The following is a 23,692-nucleotide window of genomic DNA, read 5'->3' on the forward strand; positions in this document are numbered from 1 at the left end:
TTTGAACTGTTGCTGCTCACTGCATGCGTCTGTGTGTGTGAGCGTGCGTTCTGTATTATATATTAGTGGCAGCAGCGTGATTCTGTTGTGTGCACTCCCCCACCTCCATCATCAGCACCACCACCACCATCACCCCTCTGGTGGAATCAGAGAAACCCCCGCGGCCCCGGCTGGTTTGCATAAAGCAAACAAAATTAAATTTGCTTTGCTAAATCAAAGCATGTATGGTATTCCAAGCCGCTCTCTCTGGGACAAATTACTTCAAACGGCCTCCTTTGTATCATAACAGAATAAAAAAAAGAATCAGCCCAATCAGCGGCTCTCCAAAACCCTCGACTCGGGAATTAATTATTGAACCGAGGGCTTTTCTCCCTCCTAGCAGTCCGCGACACAGATCTATTTATTTTGGAAAAGTCGTTTTGCTCTTAAAAACACACTGTTGGCTGAGAACCCGGTTTACTGCTATCTCTCTCCCTCCCTTAATGTTTTCACTCCTCTTTGCTGCACAGCCCCTAAAGGGACATGTGAATAGGTTTGGGCCATGAAATTAATCTGAAAACCCCACGACCAGCATCTACCATAGCGCTGGTTAAACAGAAGTATTGTTTATGCTGTAATGGACTTAAGATGAACTGAGCTGTTAACTTGTGAGGTTTCTCTCACATCGAGGTGGGACTTTTTTTTTCTGCACTACCTCTTTGTATCCATGCTAGACCATGTGTTTTCTCCTCCTGTTGATTTTGGTTTGGCTGCAAGAAAGCACAAATCCACTATTTCTGGAGTTTGGTATGCAGCTCAAGTAGAAGATGAGCTGCAGAAAATAATTTTTAAGGCGGTTTTCAGGATAGATTGTTATCCTTTAGTAAGCCCCTTAATTATTTATGACACACTACATGTCATTACATTTAATATTAACTATTCTATGGGACCAAACTTTGCTCAATATCAACTGTTGTCCTCATGTATTAAGTAGCCTTTTGACCAAAAGACAGATCAATATCAAAAATGTCTGAAATCCATCACGCTGCAGCAAGATGACGGAGGGTGTTTTTGTGAAGTTGTTTAGCTTTTTTGTTGCTGGAATGCATCAAAAATGCAAATCCTGAAGTGATGAGATCAAACACAGAGTATGAATAGCATCACCAGCCATGGTAGATCTGCCATTTCTAGGCTTTCACTTCCCCCTTCATACAAAAAAGACACAACAATTTGATACAGTATTAATAATAAAAAAAATAATTAGAATAATAATCCAGATTTCAGCCGCTCACATCACAAAAGTGTCACAGCAAAGTTGCAGAGGGGTTGGGAGTGGTATTGTGCACGGCTTACTGCAGTATTTGATGAGGACAGAGGCGCCGTTCATGTTTTCCTTCTCCGTCTCCGTCAAAATGTCTGCTTTGCCTGTGCCCTCAAAGACGAGCAATGTCAGGATGGTTTGTCTTTGCTCAGAGTTCACCAAAGTTGCACTGTGTGTAAGATTTACTTCACCCTCGAACGAAATCCACTGATCACACTGAATCCATTAAAATGAACAGATTTCCTTCCACAATGATGCTGTCTGGCCAAGCCTTTAAATACATCTCACAAAATAGCTCATCCATCAATCGTCCATTCAACTCATGCATGTAGAAGCAACACAAAAACTTTTGATTTTGACAAAGCTCAGTGAAGGAATCATGTTTACTGTCATGTATTACCCACTCTGTGAAAGCTCTATTCATCACTGTAAAATTATAATTGCACAGAAACACGGAGGTCTTCTACAGGATAGACGGCATCAGGAGGAACAGAACCAGGAACTGACATCACTCTTCCAAACACAACAAAATGAAAGCATGTGGTCCAGCACACACATGAACACGGTTACACTGCATCTCACAGGAGACTGAGGGCAGAGTGCTACAATATATGAGCCTCCTCCAGACCCTTACAGCCTTCATCCCCTCGCCAAGGCTCACAAAGCAGCACAGCAGCCGTCACAGTGAGCACACAACTGTTTACAAATCCCCAGTTAATAGGATCAGGCCTCATTGACTGAGCCGCTCCGATGTGTCTGATGTAATCTATTAGCTGTATGATAGTCAGTGTCTCAGCCCAATCGATAACCCTGGGCCTCCATATTGCTCCACTGTGGACTTTTACTCCTCTTTAGTGCTACTTAGAATGCAGACTTAGTGACTATAAAGTGTGTGTGTGCGCACAGAGGTTTGTGTCCATCTACTTGTCCTTGTGTGTCAGATCGCTTGTGTGAATTTTGGAGTTATAAAGTTGCAGTGTGTGTGGGTTTGTGTGTGTACACAGTACATGTTTATCCCTACATGGGAAGCCTGTGTGCACAATACTGTATTATGTACCGCAGTCTGTGTATATGCAATGTTGTATCATTAAACATACATAGTGCAGCTGATACTTAGCCAGACATTAATTCTGTAACACTTTAATGCATGAATGCATGTGGGGATTGCGTGTGTCCGTGTGTGTGTTGTGTAATTGCACCTATGCACAAGTGTATTACTGTACATTTGTGCATGTGTGTGTGTTAATGCCACTTTACAGTAGATGGCACGTCTGGAAGCGTATGTTGGTGCATCTGTATGTGCGCGCACTGTGTTTGTGTGTGTCGGAGTGTGTCTGTAGCTGGTGTAACTGGGTTTCCAATTAAGTTGAACCACAGGCTGGATCAATGCTAGTCCTGTGTGTGCAGGAATGAGCAGCCCTGGGCCCTCAGAGCATGCCCACGAATAATTTATCACTCACACTGGGCCCAGGCAGAGAGGAGGAGGAGGAGGATGAGGAGGAGGAGGAGAAGGAAGAAATGGGGAGCACAAGGACAAAGTGTCCAGCCCAGGGGAGAGAGCGCGAAAGATGGGCAATCGAGGGGACAGAAAGATGAAGGGGTGAAGAAAGAGAGAGAAAGCAGGACCCAGAGGAAAACACTGTCAGCCCCCGATCATTTACAAGCATCACACTCAACAATTTTTCTGGTAAACAACCACTGCAAATGAAATTCTGTCAGGAGCACAAGCCACCTAATTCTTTTTTTACACAATGTACTGCATGTTTGCAAACGCTGTAAGTAGCAAGAAAGTGGAAAATATGTAACACAGGATCAATCAGTTTTCCAGTAATTGCCTTTTGCAAATCAGATATCATCCAGTCAATGTCATGTGCTTCTGGTTTTATGTAGATTTGATCACACATTTATTGCATTATTCACTGATGCCACGTGATATCGACTGTGATGTGTCATTTGGATTGAATATCACATCGTTTCTTACAATTCTTACCTGAGGAACCAGAGTTTCACTGGAGATTTACACATACTATAAGTATACAGATGGAAACACTAAATGCTGGTAGGGATCCATGAAACAAGTCCTCAAAAGGAAACAACATAATACACAGGTTGTAACTGCCCTTGTTCTTTGATCTGATGCCCACATTGGCAGGATGACATTTGCCAGTGCCGTCTCAAACAATTGTGACGACACTATGGTTATGGTTTGGTGTAACGTTGCTGTAATATAGCTTGGGTTAGGTTTGGGGCTAGGGTTAGGGATGGCCTGGGTTAAAATGACCACTGCATTCAGTTAGGAGACCTTCAACATCATAATTTCAACAACAATCATGTGGTTAAGGTTGTGGAATGATCGTGGTCTGGTTCAAAAACATAAATTTGACTCTTGGAATGTTAAAGCCAGATGACGTGACTATGACATCACCTGACTTCCTCCTTTGCTCCTGTCATAATTCAACTGGCTACTTGAGGGTTGTTGGTTAAACTTCAGAATACCACATTAAAAACAGCTTTTTGTTCATCTATTCAGCTGTGTCAAAAAGTTAAAGTGCTTTTTATGAGGAATGTTAAGTTTGCATGGACATGTGTAACAAAGTTTGATAATGGGGAATGGACGAGGAAATACAGTAGGACTGATGTCAGATCTTATTACCGACAGACTTTTAGTACAAGACTCAATGCTGTATGTAAGGTCTGTATCTGTTCTCAATACCAGCAACCATACAGCTTTTAGTTTGTTTCTAACACAGCATCACATTCAGCGTTGTTATGAGGTTGATGCTTCATAGCCTAAAAAGTATGTTGCCTCATCTTCACTTACAGTAACAGTGAGAAGTGTTCTGTAGTTGCGGCCTCACATTATCTTACACATATCGTAATTAGTTCCACACTGAGAGGTTTCCAGATTTGACACTTTTGGGATATCGTGGGAGAAAAAGTTGCATCGGTGCATCTCTGGATATTTGTAATTTTGTGCCTTGAAAAGGTCCAATTTATGAATATGAGCCATCATCAGCTTCCACTCAAATCAGTAATGGTCTTCACTCCATCGTACATCATGGACATATTTGCAGTCAGAAGAGACTGATGCATTTATATTCACCCTAATGCTTGCTTTACTGAGGCGCAGCATGTCCAGTTTTCTTGTTCTTTTCTTTTTATTTGAACAGAACCTCAAGGAGATATCACCAACAGTCAAGCTTGTTAGTCAGCAGGGTATAATGTGTTGGTACAAAACGAGCAGCAGTTTAAACCCCACTGTCTCATCCCAGGCAACACACCTTCTGCTTGGACACTTCCCATTTAGCTCTTCTGCCGAGCCACATCGCAGCTTTAGTTGAAAGGTAGAGGAACTAACACACGTGGATGTACGTTTACAGAGAAGCAGAGAAACACCCACATATAGAGACAAAAACAGCAGAAGTAAAAGCAGACACACACACAAACGCACACATGGCTATGCACATACACATTAACACGAGAAGGCCAATCATCCACTGTGTCATGACTACAGAAACACACATTTAGGTGCACATGCAGACAACATGCAAACACTTCTACAGACACACAAAACACCACGTGCTGCACAGCTACATACACACGCACACACAGACATGCAGTGTCCCCACCCTGTGGCATGTCAGAGTCCAACGTTCTCTCCGTCTCTGCCCTTAGTTCGTCTCTATTAATCTCACAGTAGCGAGGCGTGGACCGCTAAGATGCTCCACATCGCTCTGTAATCTTCTCTTAATGTGCTGCACTCTAAGCCTAAGTGAACCCATTTGGAGTGACTGTGAGCAGACTAAGATTCCTCCCATGTTATCTGAACAAGTGTTACTAATGGGTTTATCAATTAGGCTAAGTCCAATAACTGCATGCCTGCAATCTCCTTTAAATACACTCCACTGGCGTAGCCCTGATTTCTGTGGTTAATGAGTTCACATGTACACACATACACACACTGTATCTCTGTATTTATGTGTGTGTATTTTTGTATGTGCAAGTGTGTGTACATTACACAGGGGTCATGTTGTCTAATGTAGAAAGGCATGCTTAAAAACACCAAAGAGAGTTCCACAGGAATGTTGATACGAGTATATCAGTATCATCACATAGACAAGACAGCCATCTCTGTATGTTTTGCGTGAGAGGTCGTACAAGCCAGTGACCTTCAATGCATTCCAAATGAAAGCCATTAGCGCACAAGGTGCTCTCACTGAGGACGAGTGTGTGTGTTTGAGTTAAGACCAATTAGAGCGAGTGGATTCACTTTTCCATGTAGTCTCCCCACTGAGATCACTGGCTGATTACTCCTTAACTCCCCACAGAGAACATTATATGCATTATTTCTCCTATTCATTCAATGGACACAGGCAGACAGAGAAAGTGGGAGAAAGGAAGCGAATTCACTACGATGGAAAATTATAGTTTGGGTGTACAGATGAGGTGTACAGACTTGAGGTACAATACATGACTTTTATGCTGTTTGTAGTCCCAAGATGAAATGATCATATACTGTCGATAATTTCATACATAAAAATAAAAATAAGAGTTACACTAATTACCTTAGTTTACCCTCATCTTTATTTGATCCAAATATAAGCCACTGCTGTATAAAGTTAATCACGCTTACAGTATTTTCTTTATTTTCAGAACTGTCATACAAAAAAATCCATTAACCTGCATTAACAAAGATGAATCCCTTCACTTTGGTTAGTGCAACTGGCCCATTATCACTCTACATGGAGTAAGCATGGAGCACTACAGTCAGAGTGGATGACTTTGACCTCTCCTGTCACTGAACTACAAAATGGACCAACAGGTTAAAGGAGGTTAAAAGATTCTTTATATATTTTTATTGCTGCTGTGTGATTGAATGAAAGGACTTGCTCAAAATAGTTCACCTGATCACAGTGCAGGGCTGCTGGGGCTAAGGAGGAGACAATCCATCTGGAAGGGATGGAGAGTAAATGGACTTCTGCAGGTGTGCAACCCCAAAACATGAGGTGGAATCACAGTAAAACAAAATGTTCAGCTCCATCTGAACAAATGGACGGACCGGATGATTGAATGGTTGAGAGAAACAGAGATAAAGTGACAGAGAGGGTGACGCGATGATAAAACGAACAAACAAACTGAGAGGGAAAGACTGACAAACAGGATGAGCGAAGAATTGATTTACCCTGATGGTTTGTTGGACAGGCGTCAAGATGGATAGATGGAGACAGATGCAGACAGACAGGCCAACATAGTGTCAGAGAGACAGATAGACAGTGACATCCCGACACTGTTGGGGCAGCAAAACACTTAAAGGTCTTGTGATAATGCATACAGCAACAGAGTATATCCTCATTTACGCTCTCTGCCATTTATATCAGCAATGCATGTTGCAATAGTGGCTTCTCCCAGCAGAAAACCTTCACATCATACTGTATCAGAAATGACAAAGATGATTCATTTCCACGTCTGTGCAATTTCATAAACATTTAGCATCTTATCACAGTGTGATAATATGCTGTGGAGCCCTAGTCACAGTGTTTGCATTTTTCCAATCTGCTCGCTTCTTTGACAAATTAACAAAAGATGAAGAAAAAGATTGCAAGAAAACTTTGAGCATTTCTCATTGGACACAGAAAGGCTCCAATTCTGGAGAGTGTAGCTGCATGAAGAGAAACTGGAGGTGGAGATAATAGAGTGATTGACAGAGGGATTAAATCTGTCTGTTAACATAAACAGATTATATACATATCAATAGAACTGCAGGTATGTGCAAACACAGAAGACACAGTCTACAGAACACACTAAAGCGGCATGTGTGTCAGTAGTCTGGGTGTGAACTGGATTAAGCAGACTAATTAATTAGACAAGTAGTAGACTTTTATTATTAAGTCTACAGGTCCAAAGTTGAAGAAGCTAATGTCAGAAAGCAAACAGGCTCATAATGGTAATGTTATCATGCTGATGTTCAGCAGGTACAATGTTTGACATCTTCTCCATTTTAGCTGAGCATGTTAGCATGCTAACATTTGCTAATAAAGACTAAACACAAAGTACAGCTGAGTGAATGCCTTTGGTCATAAATCAAAATATTTGTCAAATTAAAAGTTTGACCAAATGCTATTAACAAAGGCAGAATCAGAGGATCGCCGAAGTAATTAGGAGTCAGCGCCCGGTGACTACGAATGCCAAATGCCAAACTTTGTACCAATTTGTCTGATAGATGTTTGAGATTTTTCCCTGGGTAAATGAAGAAAGCTGTTGGTGCTGCTACAGGAAAAGTGAGGGGATCACCAAAGTCATTAGGATTCCTCCTCTGGGCACCACTGACATCTGTCCCAAATTTCATGGTAATCCATTCAACAGTTGTTGAGATATTTAGTCTGGATCAAAGTGGGGGACCGTCACTGTACAGTAGCATGCAAAGCTTTGGTCACCCCAAAACATCTGAGCTCTCAGATAACTTTTACCAAAATCTCTGACTGTAATTAGCTTGATAATGCCGTGGCTTGATCACAATCATTGTTAGGAAAGACCAAGTGACACGAATATAAGAGTTTTATAAATGCTGTGAATCCTCCAATCTTGTCTCAAAATCCAGTGGCTCCTCTTAGCAGCTGCCTAACACTCTGAAAATCAAAATAATTGATGCCCACAAAGCAGGAGAAGGCTACAAGAAGATAGCAAAGCATTTTCAGACAGCTGTTTGGCAGTTACGGTGGAGGTCAAGCTGAGGTCTGCAAGACCAATAAAACTTTCAGAGAGAACTGCTCATTGGATTGCTGGAGAGGCGAATCAAAAACTGTGTTTGACTGCAAAAGACCTTCATGAAGATTTAGCAGACTCTGAAGGGGCAGTACACTGTTCTAATGTGCAGCATCACTTGCAAAATATGACCTTCATGGAAGAGTCATCAGCAGCAAAACCTTTCCTGCATCCTCGACACAAAATTCAGTGTCAGAAGTTTGCAAAGGAACTGTGGACTGACCGAGCTGACATAGAACTTTTGGCTGCGATGAGCAAAGATATGGAAAAAGCACTGAGAAGAACCTCTCCAACTGTCAGGCACAGGGGTGGATCCATCATGGTTTGGGTTTGTACTGCAGGCAGTGACACAGGGAACATGTCATTGGTAGAGGAAAGAATTGATTCAATTAAATAGCAGTAAATTTTAAAAGCAAGCATTCAGCATCTAAAAAAATGAAAAGAGGATGGCTTCTACAACAGGATAATGAGCACCTCAAGATCCAGAATGGACTGGTGGTTTTGCCATGGCCCTCACAGGTCCCTGACCCAAATTTCATTAATCTCACAGAACCAGAATCCTTTAGCAAAACAAGGGGCGGAAATCCTTGTAGCTGGCTCCAAAACACGTTAACAAGCTGTGATACTTGTCAAAGGGGGTGTTAATAAGTACTGACCATGCAGGATGTCCAAACTGTTGCTTTGGCTGCTTTTCCTTTTTTGTTATTTTGAAACAATTTTGAAGCCATTTGAAGCTATTCACAGTCACAGAATTGTTGACCAGAACAGGGGCTGTCTATATAATCCTTCAGTTCCACACATATTTAACTTGTGACTTGTGAGTGAAGCAATAATGTCCTTAGTGTGACATAGTTATCAGTAACGAGCACGGCTAGCAATGGCTCATTTTCACTTTTCGACTTTTGATCTGAAGGTTTTTTGAGGCCTGACAAGTTGTTCTTATCCCTTTAATTATCTGCTGGTCCCTTCAGTTAATCTCGGGACCCCTTGGGATGTCGGGGGGCTGGGAACGATTGCTTTAACCTGATTTGATTTGATTTGAGATGGTCTTTATGTTGTTCCAGAGAATTTGACACTGGCAAAAGTACAATAATGGAAACATTTCAGTGGCATGCAAATCTAAAGATACGTCTCTCTATATACAAATGTTTAGGTGCTTGTGGGTGCTATATATGAGGCAGGTTGTCTCTGATGAATGGGGATCAGAGGGGAAAAAAAAACTTGAGGTTTGCATGTGTGAGAGAGAGAATGGCAGAATATATGAGTGAGTGTGACTGTGTGAAATGTGGGGAGAAAGAGTGAGACACAGAATGAGCAAGTGTGAGAAACACAGAAAGAGAGAAACAGAAAGATACACAGACAGAGAGAGAGAAGCCGGCTCCATAAAGACGTGAGCTGAATGCTGCTGATCTGAGCGAGAGAGGTGATATATAGTTTAGTCAGTAGCAGCGGGTCACGACAAAGCCTTTAACAGTAATGTCCTGGGAGTCGCCTCGCCCAGGGGACCCGCGCTCCATTTTACAGCCAAGCAACTGAGACTGAGACGCCGTGGCATGACAGCTGGAGCAGTAAAGCCGGCCTCTAGTACCATCCATAACATGAAGGAGGCGTAGACGCCGCTGATACCACCACAAAACACCAGGCCCGAGGCCACACCGACAGCTGGCGAGGGAGCGATGAAGAAAGAGGGGGCTTGGGAAATGGTAGGAAGTGGCAGACGAGACAAAGGAGGGAGAGAAGAAAAACAAGCGAGGAGATATATTTGTAGATTCAGTCAGAGGAGCAATAGATGATCTACATCAAAGGAGGACTAAAAAAACAGAGAGAAGGGGAAATGGGCAGGAGAGACGAGGTATAGCTCAAAGGTGCAAGGTGCAGAATTCTAATGCAAAAATTCTTTCCGAAGTCTTTTACGGTTGGAAAGATTCACCAATTACTCGACAAGTCAAGTGACAGTAAATCAATCTTCAATAATTTGATAATAGAGTAATAGTTTAAAGCGTGTCTAAGGCAATATTACAAAACACTGGCTCTCTTTTCAAGCTGTGGACTGTCACACAAACAATCTATTTGAAGACGTCACTCTGGGCACAGAGAAACTGTTATGGGCATTTTTCATTATTTTCTGACATTTTACACACAAAACAAATAATTGATCATCACAGAAATAATGAACAGATCAACTGAAGAAGAATCAATCTGCGAATTGACTTACCGTACAGCAGAGAGGTCCACTGCTTCACAGCACACCACAGGAGGGGGGCGCTGTGCTATTCAGCACTGTTTCTCAGTACACAACGGCAAATGCTAAAGTCAGCATGCTCACAATGACAATGTCAACACACTGATGTTCATCAGGTATTTCTACCATGATCACCATGTTAGTTTAGTATTTAGCTAATTAGCAAATTAGCACTTAACACCTGCATGACCTTGAGACTTGTTGTTGGGATCATCAAAATCAAGTGCTGGGCTGACCGGCCAATCAACAATGGTATTACCGAGCCATGCCGCTAGTGTGCTTGATAATCATACGTTGAAGCCCTAGTCTCTGTTGAACTGAACACTTTTAGTAGCTTGTAGATTTGCATTGCTTTGCAGCAGAAGGGGAGACTGCTTTCGTGCACAGAACAGAAAGAGGGTACTGTGCTTCCCAAGAAACAGAGCTGAACATTTCAGAGCAGCGCATATTGAAGACAGAAAAGCGCTAATGGGAAAATTACTTCTAACAAAGCTGTCTTCTTCAGTGAAGACAAAAACAATGTGTTAAGGAGGGACAGGGGTGAATATAGCAAAAACTCTTCTCTAACAGAAAGCACTGGGGGAACATGGGAAATGCGGTCTTAAATATGAGACAAAATGACACTGACAAGACCATTTGGCAGAAAATGGAGCTAATCAATCATCACAGCTATAACAAGAAATCAAAGCAAACACCACACGGCTGGGGACTGACACATCGCTGACGTGTCCTTGAGCAACACACTGAGTCCCCACGTGGATCAACGAGGTACCACATTTATTGTTGTAGCAGTGGTGTGCAGTGTGACCGGGCAGATAGACACTCACTTTACTTCCAAGACAAGAGCCAGAATTCCTGCAGCAATTGGAGCAGCGCTGGATGTTCCTGGAAAGTGTGTGACACAGCCGTCAGCAATGCTGGTCACCGTGACCTGGACAGATAAAAAGACGAAAACGTTACAAGATACAGTGATGTACATGTCACATCAGTACAAAGAGTAAAAAGATGGGCGCGCGGGGGTGACTCCTCTGAAATGGATTTCTGGAAAAGAATGCAGCTTAGCAGCAAATCAGGCCAGCAGAGTTCCTCCACTGCAGCAGCTACTGTATCAGCAGCAGCCTTTTCTCTCATTACAACATGTCAACACAATTTTACAGTGATGATAATTAAAACCAACTTGTGTCTAGTCTGACCACCTCCTAACGTGAGGTGGAAAAGGGCAGGCATCCCAGCAGACACAGGTGATATCACACTGATCAAATTGGCAGCTCTGTTTCTGCAGCCCTGCAGTCGGCACTGCGTCTCTTCCCGGCTTTTCACTGCTACCTCCACCATCAACACCTCGGCTTCTTCCTCTCCCCCTCTCAGCCACTACAGCCAGGCTTTACCTCCAATTAACACTCGTTTGCTTCTGTGTGTCTGCATGCGTGTGTGTGCGCCCAGCAGTCACCTAGGTCATTTGGCAGGTCTCTATAAATATCACACCAGTGGCTGCTCTTTAACAGGCTTCTCACAGCTTACAGGAGCCAGAGAGCAGGGCTGCTGCCATGCACGCACACGCGGACGCACACATATACGACCTCATTAATGATGAACACTGTTGTTAGATGTGTTAGGTGGTACACGCACAGTAACCAGAGGTAGCGAGCCTCCCACGCCGGCCCCTGTCAGAGTGACGGCCATCACACCGGGGCAGGGCTCACCAAAGGAGGCGGGCTTCCCTGTTTGAGAGACGGCACCGATGGCAATGTTGTAGATGGAATTAACATAGCCGTCCGCGCCGCAGTGGTCACGCTGCATTCCACCATTACCTGCCGCCCACACATAGATGCTGCCCTTTCCACCTCGGCCCTGACAACACAAACAGAGGGAGTCAAAGAGAGAACAAGTGAAAAGTGGATTTCATAAAGAATGTTTCCATCTAGCGGTCAGCAGAGCATTTTAAATCTCACATATAAGGAAATGGATCACACCGTGTATATTTACAGGTCACAACACAGAGCAGACGAGAATGTTACAAAAGGCGCTCATATTGGGTACGTTTTTGTTAATGATGCTAATTTATGAAATGATGAAAACTTTTGGGATTAGACATCGTTGTCCTGAGTGATAATGAAACATTTTGGTCATTTTTAATTGACTTGTTTTGATATGCTGAAATCTGTTAGTTTGAGCACCAAACTAATGGTGCTCAAACAGAACACACTTGGTATGGAAAAATGTGCAAATGTTTCATTCACAAGCACACATTAAAACAGTCTAAACTGAAACTAAAGTGAACTAAAGCAGAAAGTGGAGAAGCACTACGGGTCAGATTTGGAATATGGTTAAACATGGACAACACCCTGAGCGGTTTGCAGCTGCTTTGTGTGATTTCAGCTATATTTTGAGACTGTAAAGTGCCTCCATTTCAATAACTGAAGCTTAAGTTTTATGTGGACCAATTCTCAGTATTTCTAAATCCCCCTCTAACCTGAAACACTTGGCATGGACAGTCACTTTGAAAATAAATAAGTGTATATTTAAATCCATCGATGTAATCCAACACTCGACATTTTGTCCTTCCAATCTCAGCTTCACTGACAGTGTGGATGTCTGCTTTCCATCTGACAGATATCTGTGTGAACTTGGAGATGAAAGCCGTGCCTTGTGAGTTCCTAGCCGAAGGGCTTGCTTTGTCAGGCTCTTCGGCCCGTCCATCTCGGCCCCGTCGTCCCGCGGGCCCCAACTGCAGACGAAGATGTCGATGAAGTGGATGTTGAAGGTCAGAGCTGTGGCCTCCATGGCATCAGTGACAGAGCCGTCCAACAAGCGGATACCTGGACGGATTGAAAAGGTCATGGAGAGTTCGGAGGAAGGCTTGTGGAAAAGCGAAACAAAAAAATGACACTTGCCAGAAAAATAGCATTTTGTATCCTGGTGCTGCTGGAAAGCAGACACAACGATTCTGTTTTTCATGTGATAAAAGTTAATATGATTTCCATCTACAGAAAGATGATGCAGAGCTAAAACTGAGCTAAAACACAATACTTAGATTACAAATGCCTTACAAACACACTGTAAACACACACACAGCAGCTAGCCTGTGCTAGAATCTGCTCCTGGCGCCGTCATTCTTCTTCTTTGCTGTTTTCTGCTGCTGTATAAATTCTTCTTGCTTCATTCTTATTTCTCTGCATTTGCTCGCATCCTGGTTGTTAAAATAATGTCACAGGTTAACCTAAACTAAGTCATTTTAGTGAGAATGTGCATGAATGTGATGGCAGTAACTCAGCTACATCATCAGCTGTACAATAAAATTGCACAATTATTATTATCTTTAGTTTTTTATTTAGTTCCTTCTCAGCAGTATTAACTAATTAGCTTATAAAATGTTGGCTAAAAAGAAAGCTCTTCAAGCTGTCTGGAACATAATTTCTTTCCTTTTTCCTGGTCGCCAACGGCGATTCAAAAACATCTCATTTCCACCTTTATAGACATATAAGAAGTGCTGGGTTCTGGCTGTGCTCAATCATTTACCAGTGCAGTACAAATTAGTGTTTGAGTGTATGATGAAGACAGTCCACAAACTTAATGTTCAGTGCACAACACAAATTCTGAAATGGACAAAAATGCGACACCCCTGATGATTGCAATAACATTATGATAAAAATAACACATAGTTTAAAAATCCCAGTGACAAATTTACAATACAACGTGATAAATAATACTTTCTTGCTTGAGGGGCTCAAACATCTCATTGAGCGACTTTAGGTTAAAGGAATATTACAAATGATCACTTTATTTTCATATCACCCTCTGACACATTACAGTGGCAATACTGCTTGCAATGCTTGTAATACTTGCAATACTGCGGTCTAGGCTGCCATGCAGTGCTGTATTTTGACATCAGTGAATGAAAAAGCTGAGCAAAGATTTTTCTTCTGTTCACCTCCAGGGAGCCGGTCACTGTAACTTAGCATGCTACCAAAGTTTAGAACGGCAGCCAAAATAACATCCCAATATGCTGCGGGCATGTAATACACGGGTGGAAGTATGGTTGCTTCACGTTATGTAAAATTTTGTCAGTAATGAAGAGTTGTTTGAGAAAGAGGCAGAGGTTCAGGCTGCAGCAGCTTTTAGCAGGAAGCAAACCCACGTGCTCTTGGTGCTTCTGTGACGGCACGTTCACTTTACACAACTTCATACAACTTCCACAGCAGTGGCCGGAGGCAGTATGTTTTCAGGTTACACGATATCTCAGGAACATCATGAGGGATTTTATTCAATTTGGCACAAATGTCCACTTGGATTAGAATTTGGTGATCAAAGTGATCTCACAAAATGCATTTTTGACCATTACTCAAGAATTCATATGCTAACGTGACAAAATTTCACACTAATATCTCGTAGGATAAATGCATATCCAAGGTCAAAAGTGTGATATCATGATGTTCTGCAGAAACACTTCTCTGGCCATTATTCAACACCATCACTCAGGAACAGAAGCAGGGTGACCATATTTCACATTTGTTCAGATAGTCACTAGTTCTATTATTTTTATTTTGTATCTGTTATTATTTCATATGTTGTCGCACTGTAGAAATCCAATTTTGTTCCTCTGCACTCTCAAACCTCCTGAGGTAAATATTCAGTTGTTTAGTTGCTAAACGCTCCACAGTGTTCACTAGCCAGCTATTAACTTTGTGTGTCAACTGTTTGGTCAGCGTTTAGAGCTGTGGCCAAAAATCATGTTAGCAGTGAGAGTAAGGCAAAGCAGTAAAACTTAGGGCTGGAAAGCCAAAACAATGAGCTAAAAGACATTTTAAACTTCAAAGTCGGGTGATAATCCTCTGCGGGCTTGTTACTACAAGCAGCTCTGTAAAAGTAGTCATATGATCCATTAACAATATAAAAACACTGACTGTTTAACCTGGCTAATTAGCTGCTTCCAGTAGACAGTGCACACACAGATCCCAATAGTATCAAAACCCTACTTTTGCTTTCTTGAATACATTTTCATAACCGCCTCATTGGGTCCAAGTAGACTTGAATAAAAATATTCAATTCTGCACCTCTCGTAAATTGCTGCACTCCCTAACAGATATTCTTAGGCTTTACACTTTAAAAATATCCATGTCTGTGAAATGTCAAGTTCAAGTGTCCTTTTTCTGAAGGGAAAAAAAAAAGGAAGCTTTTCAGATGAAATCTCGTGAGTTTCCACTGAAGGACATTTACACACAAGTTTTTCTGGTGATTATATTGAAAAAAATTGGAAAAAAAAGTTCACCTCTTCTGCTAATTGTCTTAAAAATCTTATATAAACTGCTTGAAATCTATCAGAATGTCTTTCACCTGTTGATTCGTCACGGTGCGCACTTTCAAAACAACACCCGCTCTAACAAGGCTGCATCAATTCACAGAGAATTTCCAGTAAACCTGCCAAACAGAAGCACACAGAGGGCTAAAGCTCAGCCAGTCAGACAGTGAGCACAGGTCTCAACAGCACCCAGTAGTTCAACATGCATCTTTCATTTGGGTCTTGCCCCTTCATCTCCTGTGTGCCAGACTCTGTTTATGCGTCGGGATAAAATAGACTCAGCCAGGTGAAATTAAGGCTAACAATGGAAACACATTCCTGGTCTTGCCTCACAAACTGTTTTTTCTCTTTTTGTCAATTCTGCACGAGGCTCTCATCAGCGTCTGACAAATGAGGCGGGGTCAAGGGTTAAAGCTCACAGAGCAGAGTTCAAATGTCAGAGTTCAGCTGAGGGATTGTTTTCATACTCCATGTTTCATGCTGGTGACACCACTGTATGAAATTGGTTCTGAGGCGTTCAGCGCTGAGGGCTGTGGGAAATGCTCTTACAGAAGCACCATGTACGCCTCATGAACTCTTGCTTTATAGCACTGTCAGTGCGTCCTATAAAAGTCTTTGTTACACAACAGGAAACAGGCTATGTTGTGTATTCGGTTCATTCACCCTTGCCTACGTTACAGCCAACACTAAAAAGCCAATATGGAAGCTCTCACCAAAAACAAGAGCAGTTAATTAGGGTCAGCAAGGCTCAATAGCATCCAGTCACCATGTAGTCTGTTACATTCACGTGAACCCAAAACCAAACAACACAAACACACAGATACAAATGCACAGTATCTGCATACTCTCTCAGTCTTTTTCAAGTCCATCTTAAAGACCTTCACACAGACACGATTCACATCTTCCATGAAACCTCTAGGTCTGAAGCTGTACCAAAGACAAAACTAACACTGACACTGAGTAAGGCTCAAGCAGACTGGGAGACTACCAGGACTACAGACAAAATAAAACAGCAAACATTTTTCATCATTTTCTGCCAAATTTTAGGGTGCTTACGCTTACAACCAACAAGCCACACAACTCCAATTTCCATCCAAATCAAATATGGCACGACCCCTTTGATTTATCATCATTTGCAATGTCACATCAAGTCATAAATACAGAGCTCTTCCTATTAAAAATGATTCAACATGAAACAAACTGCTGAATTCAGTGCTTTTTTGTTCAATTGTTTTCTGAGGTAAAGCCACATAAGGCTGGTTTCAAAGCATCCTGTCACAAACCTCATTTTATTTCCTACAGCAATTGAAACACGAGAAATAATCTGTCATGTGCCTCTTTATTTAAGCCTTTTGCATCAATGCAGAAAGCCACACTGTCCCTCAAAAATATCTTGTTATTGTTGAAGATGATGCTCATACTGTATGAGACTCTTACTGTTCAGATTTTAGTTGTTCAAAGCACACTCCAAATGGGAATAAGTGATTTTTTTCATTTTTTTTTTCTTTTGTTTTTTTGCATTATCACACAATAGAGTCTGCTTCAGAAGACAGGAATTGTGGCCCACTACAAGCGTTTTGGAAAATGTCATGTCATAGTCTTGGCCACTGCAGTACACCCACAATGCACTGCCTCCCACCGTCTCGATAAGGCTGTGTTGTTTTCCTCACCTCCGATCCTGGCATTGAAGGCGATGCCCACACCACAGTAGGAGTTGTTGGCCTCCATGGCAACTTCTCCTGCACATCGGGTACCGTGACTGAAACAGAGGGGGAAATAAGATGTTAGAGACTGAATATGCAGAGATTTTTGTGTGTTGACCTGAGCATACCCCAAGCCTGGACAGACAATTACATACAGTACATCCTGATTTGAAGATCGGTACAGACAGGATGCTGGAAACTGCAGCTCAAAGCAAAGGAAAGCATTCTGCAGCTGATTTCCTCTCCATACGCCGCACTGAAACATTGTCTTAGCTTGTATTTACTACATTTTCCAAATCTAACATATTTACCATGGCATCATTTTGTGAAATTGCATTGTGAATTCAATATCCTTCAGTGGGATAACTAATTGACTGTTCGCTAAGATAATCCCCCTATTTTGCCTACTAGTGCTAAGCCTGTTAAGCTTTCTGCTCTCACATGGCACAAGAGTTAGTTTACAGTGATAATAGTGGCAGATTTATCACTGGAAATCATTAAGAATTTATTTGGTTTCACGCAGAGGTAGACAGAAACAGGCTTCTTATTCTAGATTCATCATCTACTGTATAAAATATACGTTACAAAAGGCAAGAATGAAAAAGAACAAATGTATTTGGCAAAAATGTCTTAAACCTGAAACCATACAAAATGCAGCTAGCTGATGAAATGCAGCACCCAGTTCTGTTATGACTGTGATGAGAAGGCCTTAGCGCTTGTATCTTCATCATAGAGAGTACATAAATACACTGTTTAATCAATTGATGTTTTTCAGCTTTAAAGGGTTAATTAAACTGATCAGTCCACTGACAGTCATTACCTATTCTCCTCATCTCTGACAGGCATGGGATCATGAGACAGGCCGTGTGAAGCACGCAGGTCAAAACTCGCGAGGGCTTCCTGTAATCCAGACAAAACAAATGGAGCACAGCGCAGCGTCATGTAACCCTCCACACAAAACATCAGAGCGACATGACAGGAAATGAAGGAATCCCGTGAAAAACTCTTGATAGTGCCACTCGAATTAGTCTGTCAACATATTTCTTCTGACTGACGGCAGTCACTGTCACAGAGGAGATGCCTGAGACTGTGTGTGTGCGTGCCTCTGCTTGGTTTATGCGTGCCTCATAAAAGTGAACATGTTTGAATGACTTGTTTGCCTGTGTATATAGGCATAACGGGAGGAGGATGTCTTGGCAGCAAATGGTACAAGAGCAATTATGTATCTCTCTCTCTCTCCAGCCAGGTTTATCCATGCCAGACAATCTGCTCTGACAAAGTACAAGTTAGCCTGTGTGCTTCAAACTGCCTATAGGATTATATATGACAAGGCAGGAGCAAACAACGCTGCCACTCCACACATGCTTTATGGCTAGCCCGTAACAGCAGCCTGAGAACAAAACTACTTTATCACGATACAAATATCTTACTGTGTCAGAGAAATCGGGAAGTTTAAGAGAAAATCACGAAACAGATTTCAGCCTAATAAACTCCAATTATGTTGGTGTAACCACAAAGCGTTGATGGAAAAATATAGCCTCACAAAAAGAGAACTTAATGAGAAATGCCGTTGCAGACCCATCCCTGAGATCTACTGTATGTGAGACAACAACAATGAGAACATCTTACAGCACAGCTTTAAATGGCAAAATCACATTTTGAGTTTACTTACAAAGTTTTTCTTCAGGTCTTTGTTTGCATGATCTACTCCTGAATACGGGGGAGAAATAAAAAAGAAAAAAAAAGAAAATCATGAATCATTCACAAATCAAGCGATGATCTGTATAGATGGTGCCGGGAGGAAACAGGATGCTCGAGACAAGACAAGATGTTTTAAGAAAAAAAAAAGCAAATTCCTCATTTTCGATGATTTGGTGCTGTAAAACATTGCGATCAGACAGTGCCTAGTTACACTCACTGTTTCATTATTTTCCGTGGAGCCAAGTAGGAGCTGTTTCAAGTCATTTGAACTTACAGTGTGCTAGACAGGTTATTAAAACTTTGAATTTTGAGTACCCTACTAATTGGTGTAATTAATTTGCCAAAATGTAACAGCGAAGTCAAATTTTTATAGCATGCTGTGTCAAGATCCAGGCTTTGCTGTATGAGGTATTCCACATGACTGATGGATGAGTGAATGAGCAAATGGGCACAGAATAATCTCTCGTCCTCCAAATTTCAGTCTATTCATTTGGCCATTTTTTCCATTTCTTATTCTTTCCTTCACTCTTCACCTTTTCCTGCATCTTTTTTCCCATCCTCTCTTTTCACATTAGTTGCCTTTCTTTCACTTGCCCCCTACCCGTCCACCCCCTCTCCTCACCCCAACCACCACCACTACCACCACCACCTCCTCCTCCTCCATCTCTGCTGCATCAGGGCTCCTGTGGTCCCAGCGAGAGACAAACGAATGAGGGCCCCAGGAGGGCCGTGCCTGCTCTGCCACACATCACTCACTCTCTCTCTCTTTTTCAATCACACACACACACACACACACACACACACACACACACACGGGACCTGCCAGCCTTTGTCCCATGCAGGCAGTGCCTCCGGGTTGTCATGGTAACTTGCAGTCGGTTTTGCCGTTGAGGCCTGATTGTGTTGAGCTCAGGCAGGAAGGAGCCCTGGGTGAGTGAAGCCTCATTGGAGCCTGCCATGCTGTGCCATGCTGTGCCATGCTGTGCCAGGTCAACCTGCTACGTCCTCTACATAACCACTGATGCTTTATTCTCTCCTCATCCACTGCTTTGGATTTTCATGCCTCAGACACACTTCTTCCGTTGCTGGCTGGCTCATTTCGTTTTGAAGTTTACAGGCATTTTGTTTTAAATGTTATTTTTCTCCCTCTTTTTTTTTTTGTTTTACTTTCCCAAATTGAAATTCCTTATGGACCGCTGGTGTAGACGGTGTATGAAGGGTGTAGACAGTCATGTGGTATCTCCATGACATACAACGTCTCCTCAGCCGCTTCTTTTCACCTGCCACTGATGAGCCTCACCTCGAAGATGCTAACAGCCGACCCATAAACACAGCCAACCACGTTCATTTCTACTTCATCTCATAGTCAGTTATCAGCACCTTCTGTTGGCTGGTATTACCTGGGATACACATACATGGCCACATTTTTATGGGTGTAAATGTTGCATTTTCTCATCTGTTTTAAAGCACGTCTCGCATCTTCATCAGCAAGCAAAGTGAACAAAAAAAGAGGACAAAACAAACAGAAAAGTGTAATCCACTGAGATGCAGTTCAGAGTCAAGGCGATTTTGTTAAACTGCATTTTGCATTAGACTGCTTCTTGTGTTCATAGCAAGTAAGAAAAGGGCAGAAAATGTCGTACCATTTGATACTGAGTGTTTCCAACAATCTCAAAGTTGTGAGGTTTTTATGGATTTTCAGTTTCTTATTCTCAAGGGAACAAGAGAAAGAGCTCTCTGGACAAATTTCTTCCTTGCCTGAGCCAAGTTGGATTTCCACACTGAACACGAGGCCAAGCGAGGATGCTGAGTAGGTTTTGCATACTCTGATTCAAAGTTTGAAGCGTGCTGACTGACACTGCACTGTGGACCGACGTCACGTCTTCATATGGAATTCAAGTGACTCATTACGGAGTTATGAAATGTCAAATATCTCATCCAAAGCCCCCCTCATGCTGATCTGTTTTCCTCTCTAATCCCCCAACTTCATCACCAGTGAAATCAGGAGACTCTCGTACATCCTCTGCTCCAACTCAGATCAATCAATCAATCACTTTGGCTCCAATATTTGTCTTTTTCACGTCAAAATCTCATGCTTCTTGTTGTTTTTTTTATGTATTTATGCATTTTATATGCAAACCACAAGTCACTAAAACACCCACACACACACACACACACAGAAAAGAGAAAAAAAGCAATACTCTCCAAAAGCAAACTGTCTTCAGGGGTTCTTGGTGACTTAACATGCTGTTGACATTATGGCTCAGCAATTCTGCTTTTCAGCAAAATAATACATGCGCCCCATAAATTACCAATCATCTTAAAAAGTGAACTTAGACACACGATGCAAAAAAAAGGGTCAACATCGTGTTAAAGGGCCGGTTCATTCCAATTACAAAAAACATGCTTTTCCTGACCTGAATGTTTCCCAGCACACATCACAATGAACAGCAAAGTAAGAAAGTCTAATCATCTCACCAATTAGGGAGAACTTGTCAAGCTTTTAAACGCAAGAGTTGAAGCCAGAATATGAGACATTTTCCAGTCTAGGTGTGTGTCACCTCAGCACATTAATGCTACAAACAGTGGCTCTCGGCTGTTATGTGAAAAGAAGTGCTTGTCTGCAGGAGGCAAAGAAGCCTGCTTTATTAAGAGCTCATCTTTGTTTCAACTCACTTATAACAAAGACTCCTTAGTGTGCACTCACTCTTGGTCTTGTGCTTCTGTGTGCGTGTCAGACCCTAACACAATGACAATCACGCAGTCGTGTCAGCGTTTACATGGTGACACCATCACTTTTCCATTCGTGATGGAGAAATCTTTAGAAATTAACATCAAGCTGCTCAGGAGGGAACAAAGTAACAAATGAGCAATGGATGGATGGAGGAGGAATGAACGGAGAGGTAACAGAGGGAGACGAAGGCAACTGGAACTATAGAATCTGTATAAACCTGCCTTACAAGTACAACAGGATTAAAAAAACAAACAATTCAAAACATTAAGATAAGATGATCAATAAGTAGTACTGGAAATTGAAAAACCAAATCATGGACAAAAGTGAAATGACAGGCAGCAGAGAAAAGGTTGGTTGTACGTTGTCAGATTAAAGTTGGAAGTATGTGTAACACAGTGACAAAAGGCAGCTTCTGTGTCTTGCCTTGACCTGAGAAACAAAGGGAGGACCAGAATCAGAAGAGCTTTGTGTTTTAGTGGGTTCATACGGAAAAAACATGTCAGAGACATAATTTGCTCTGAGTCCAGTGAGTGAGTTAACAGGATTTCCATCCATCCATTATCTATACCGCCTATCCCTTTCGGGGTTGCGGGGGGCTGGAGCCTATCCCAGCTACAATGGGCGAGAGGCGGGGTACACCCTGAACCGGTCGCCAGCCGATTGCAGGGCCACATGAAAGGACAAACAAACATTCACACTCACACTCACACCTATGGACAATTTAGAGTCATCAATTAACCTAATGAGCATGTTTTTGGTCTGTGGGAGGAAGCCGGAGTACCTGGAGAGAACCCACGCATGCACGGGAAGAACATGCAAACTTCACACAGAAAGGCCCCGCCTGACCCGGGGATCGAACCGGCAACCTTCTTGCTGTGAGGCACGCGCACTACCTGCTGCGCCACCGTGCAGCCCTTAACAGGATTTTAAAATGGATTTTCTGACTTATTGGTAACCAAATGCAGAAACTTTAGAATGGGACTAATTTCTTTTTTTTGTTTTGTTGGCAGCTTTATTTTGGACAAGTTGTAGTTGCGAATGCGTTTCCTTCAGTAGACCTGAAAAAAAGAGTATTACAACAGTCTAACCCAGGGGTTCCCAAACTTTTCCATGCCATGGCCCCCCAAACAGCATTAGCTCCTGGCCGGGGACCCCCTTTGCAAACCCACTGGTCTAACCTGCTTGAGATAAATTAATATGTAAGCTTCGTTTAGACATGAGCGAATTATGGGAGCAAACACAATCGCCTCAGTTTTGTCCTTATTTAGCAAGACAATGTTTTGGCACATCCAGTCATCATTTTGATAAATGAAGTATGTCAATGGCACCATAATCTTCCCATCAAAGAGAAAAGTATATTTAAGTCTGGCAATTAATCTTCCTGCTTTGAAAAATCTGGTTTAACAGCAGCATGTACAGGCTAACCAGAAGGGGCTAAGTACTGACCCTTTTGGCACTCCACTTACTTCTGAAGTAAGACTTTTAATAAAGAGTACAAGTAAGACCTGCACCAGGAATAGAAATTTTGCCTCAATAAGTGTTCATTTGAAGGTAATTTAGGACCTAAACAAAGCAATGATAGGGACGAATCAGAATCAGAATCAGAAATCCTTTATTAATCCCCGAGGGGAGATTGTTTTAGTTGCAGTGCTCCTTACAAGAATGGAGTTAAAATTATGGAGAATAAAATTAGAAAGAGAGAAAAGAGAGAGGACTATATCTATGAAAAGCAAATATAAAAACTAAATATTTATACTGAGAATATATATATAAAACAAAATATACCACAAAATATAGAACAGATATAAAACAACATATATATACTGAGAAAAAATAAACAGTATATACAAACGGGTGTGCAAAGTATGTGCAAAGTATTACAAACGGATGTGCAAAGTATTACAAACGGATGTGCAAAGTATTACAAACGGATGTGCAAAGTATTACAAAC

At 42.0% G+C, this 23,692-nt stretch overlaps 1 protein-coding gene across 1 annotated transcript in view; it reads right to left on the reverse strand.

The window, feature by feature from the left end:
- LOC139333454 (furin-like protease kpc-1) overlaps positions 1–23,692 on the reverse strand; it is a 158,950-nt gene that overhangs the window by 53,203 nt on the left and 82,055 nt on the right. The window contains exons 7-12 of the mRNA XM_070965867.1: positions 18,979–19,016; positions 18,127–18,206; positions 17,274–17,362; positions 12,951–13,123; positions 11,934–12,155; positions 11,132–11,235 (exon numbers count right to left, since the gene is read on the reverse strand). Coding sequence (XP_070821968.1) covers positions 11,132–11,235; positions 11,934–12,155; positions 12,951–13,123; positions 17,274–17,362; positions 18,127–18,206; positions 18,979–19,016 — 706 coding nt within the window. The remainder of the gene's footprint in view (positions 1–11,131; positions 11,236–11,933; positions 12,156–12,950; positions 13,124–17,273; positions 17,363–18,126; positions 18,207–18,978; positions 19,017–23,692) is intronic.

Source organism: Chaetodon trifascialis, chromosome 7 (genome assembly GCF_039877785.1).
Source record: "Chaetodon trifascialis isolate fChaTrf1 chromosome 7, fChaTrf1.hap1, whole genome shotgun sequence".
Taxonomy (NCBI): Eukaryota; Metazoa; Chordata; class Actinopteri; order Chaetodontiformes; family Chaetodontidae; genus Chaetodon; species Chaetodon trifascialis.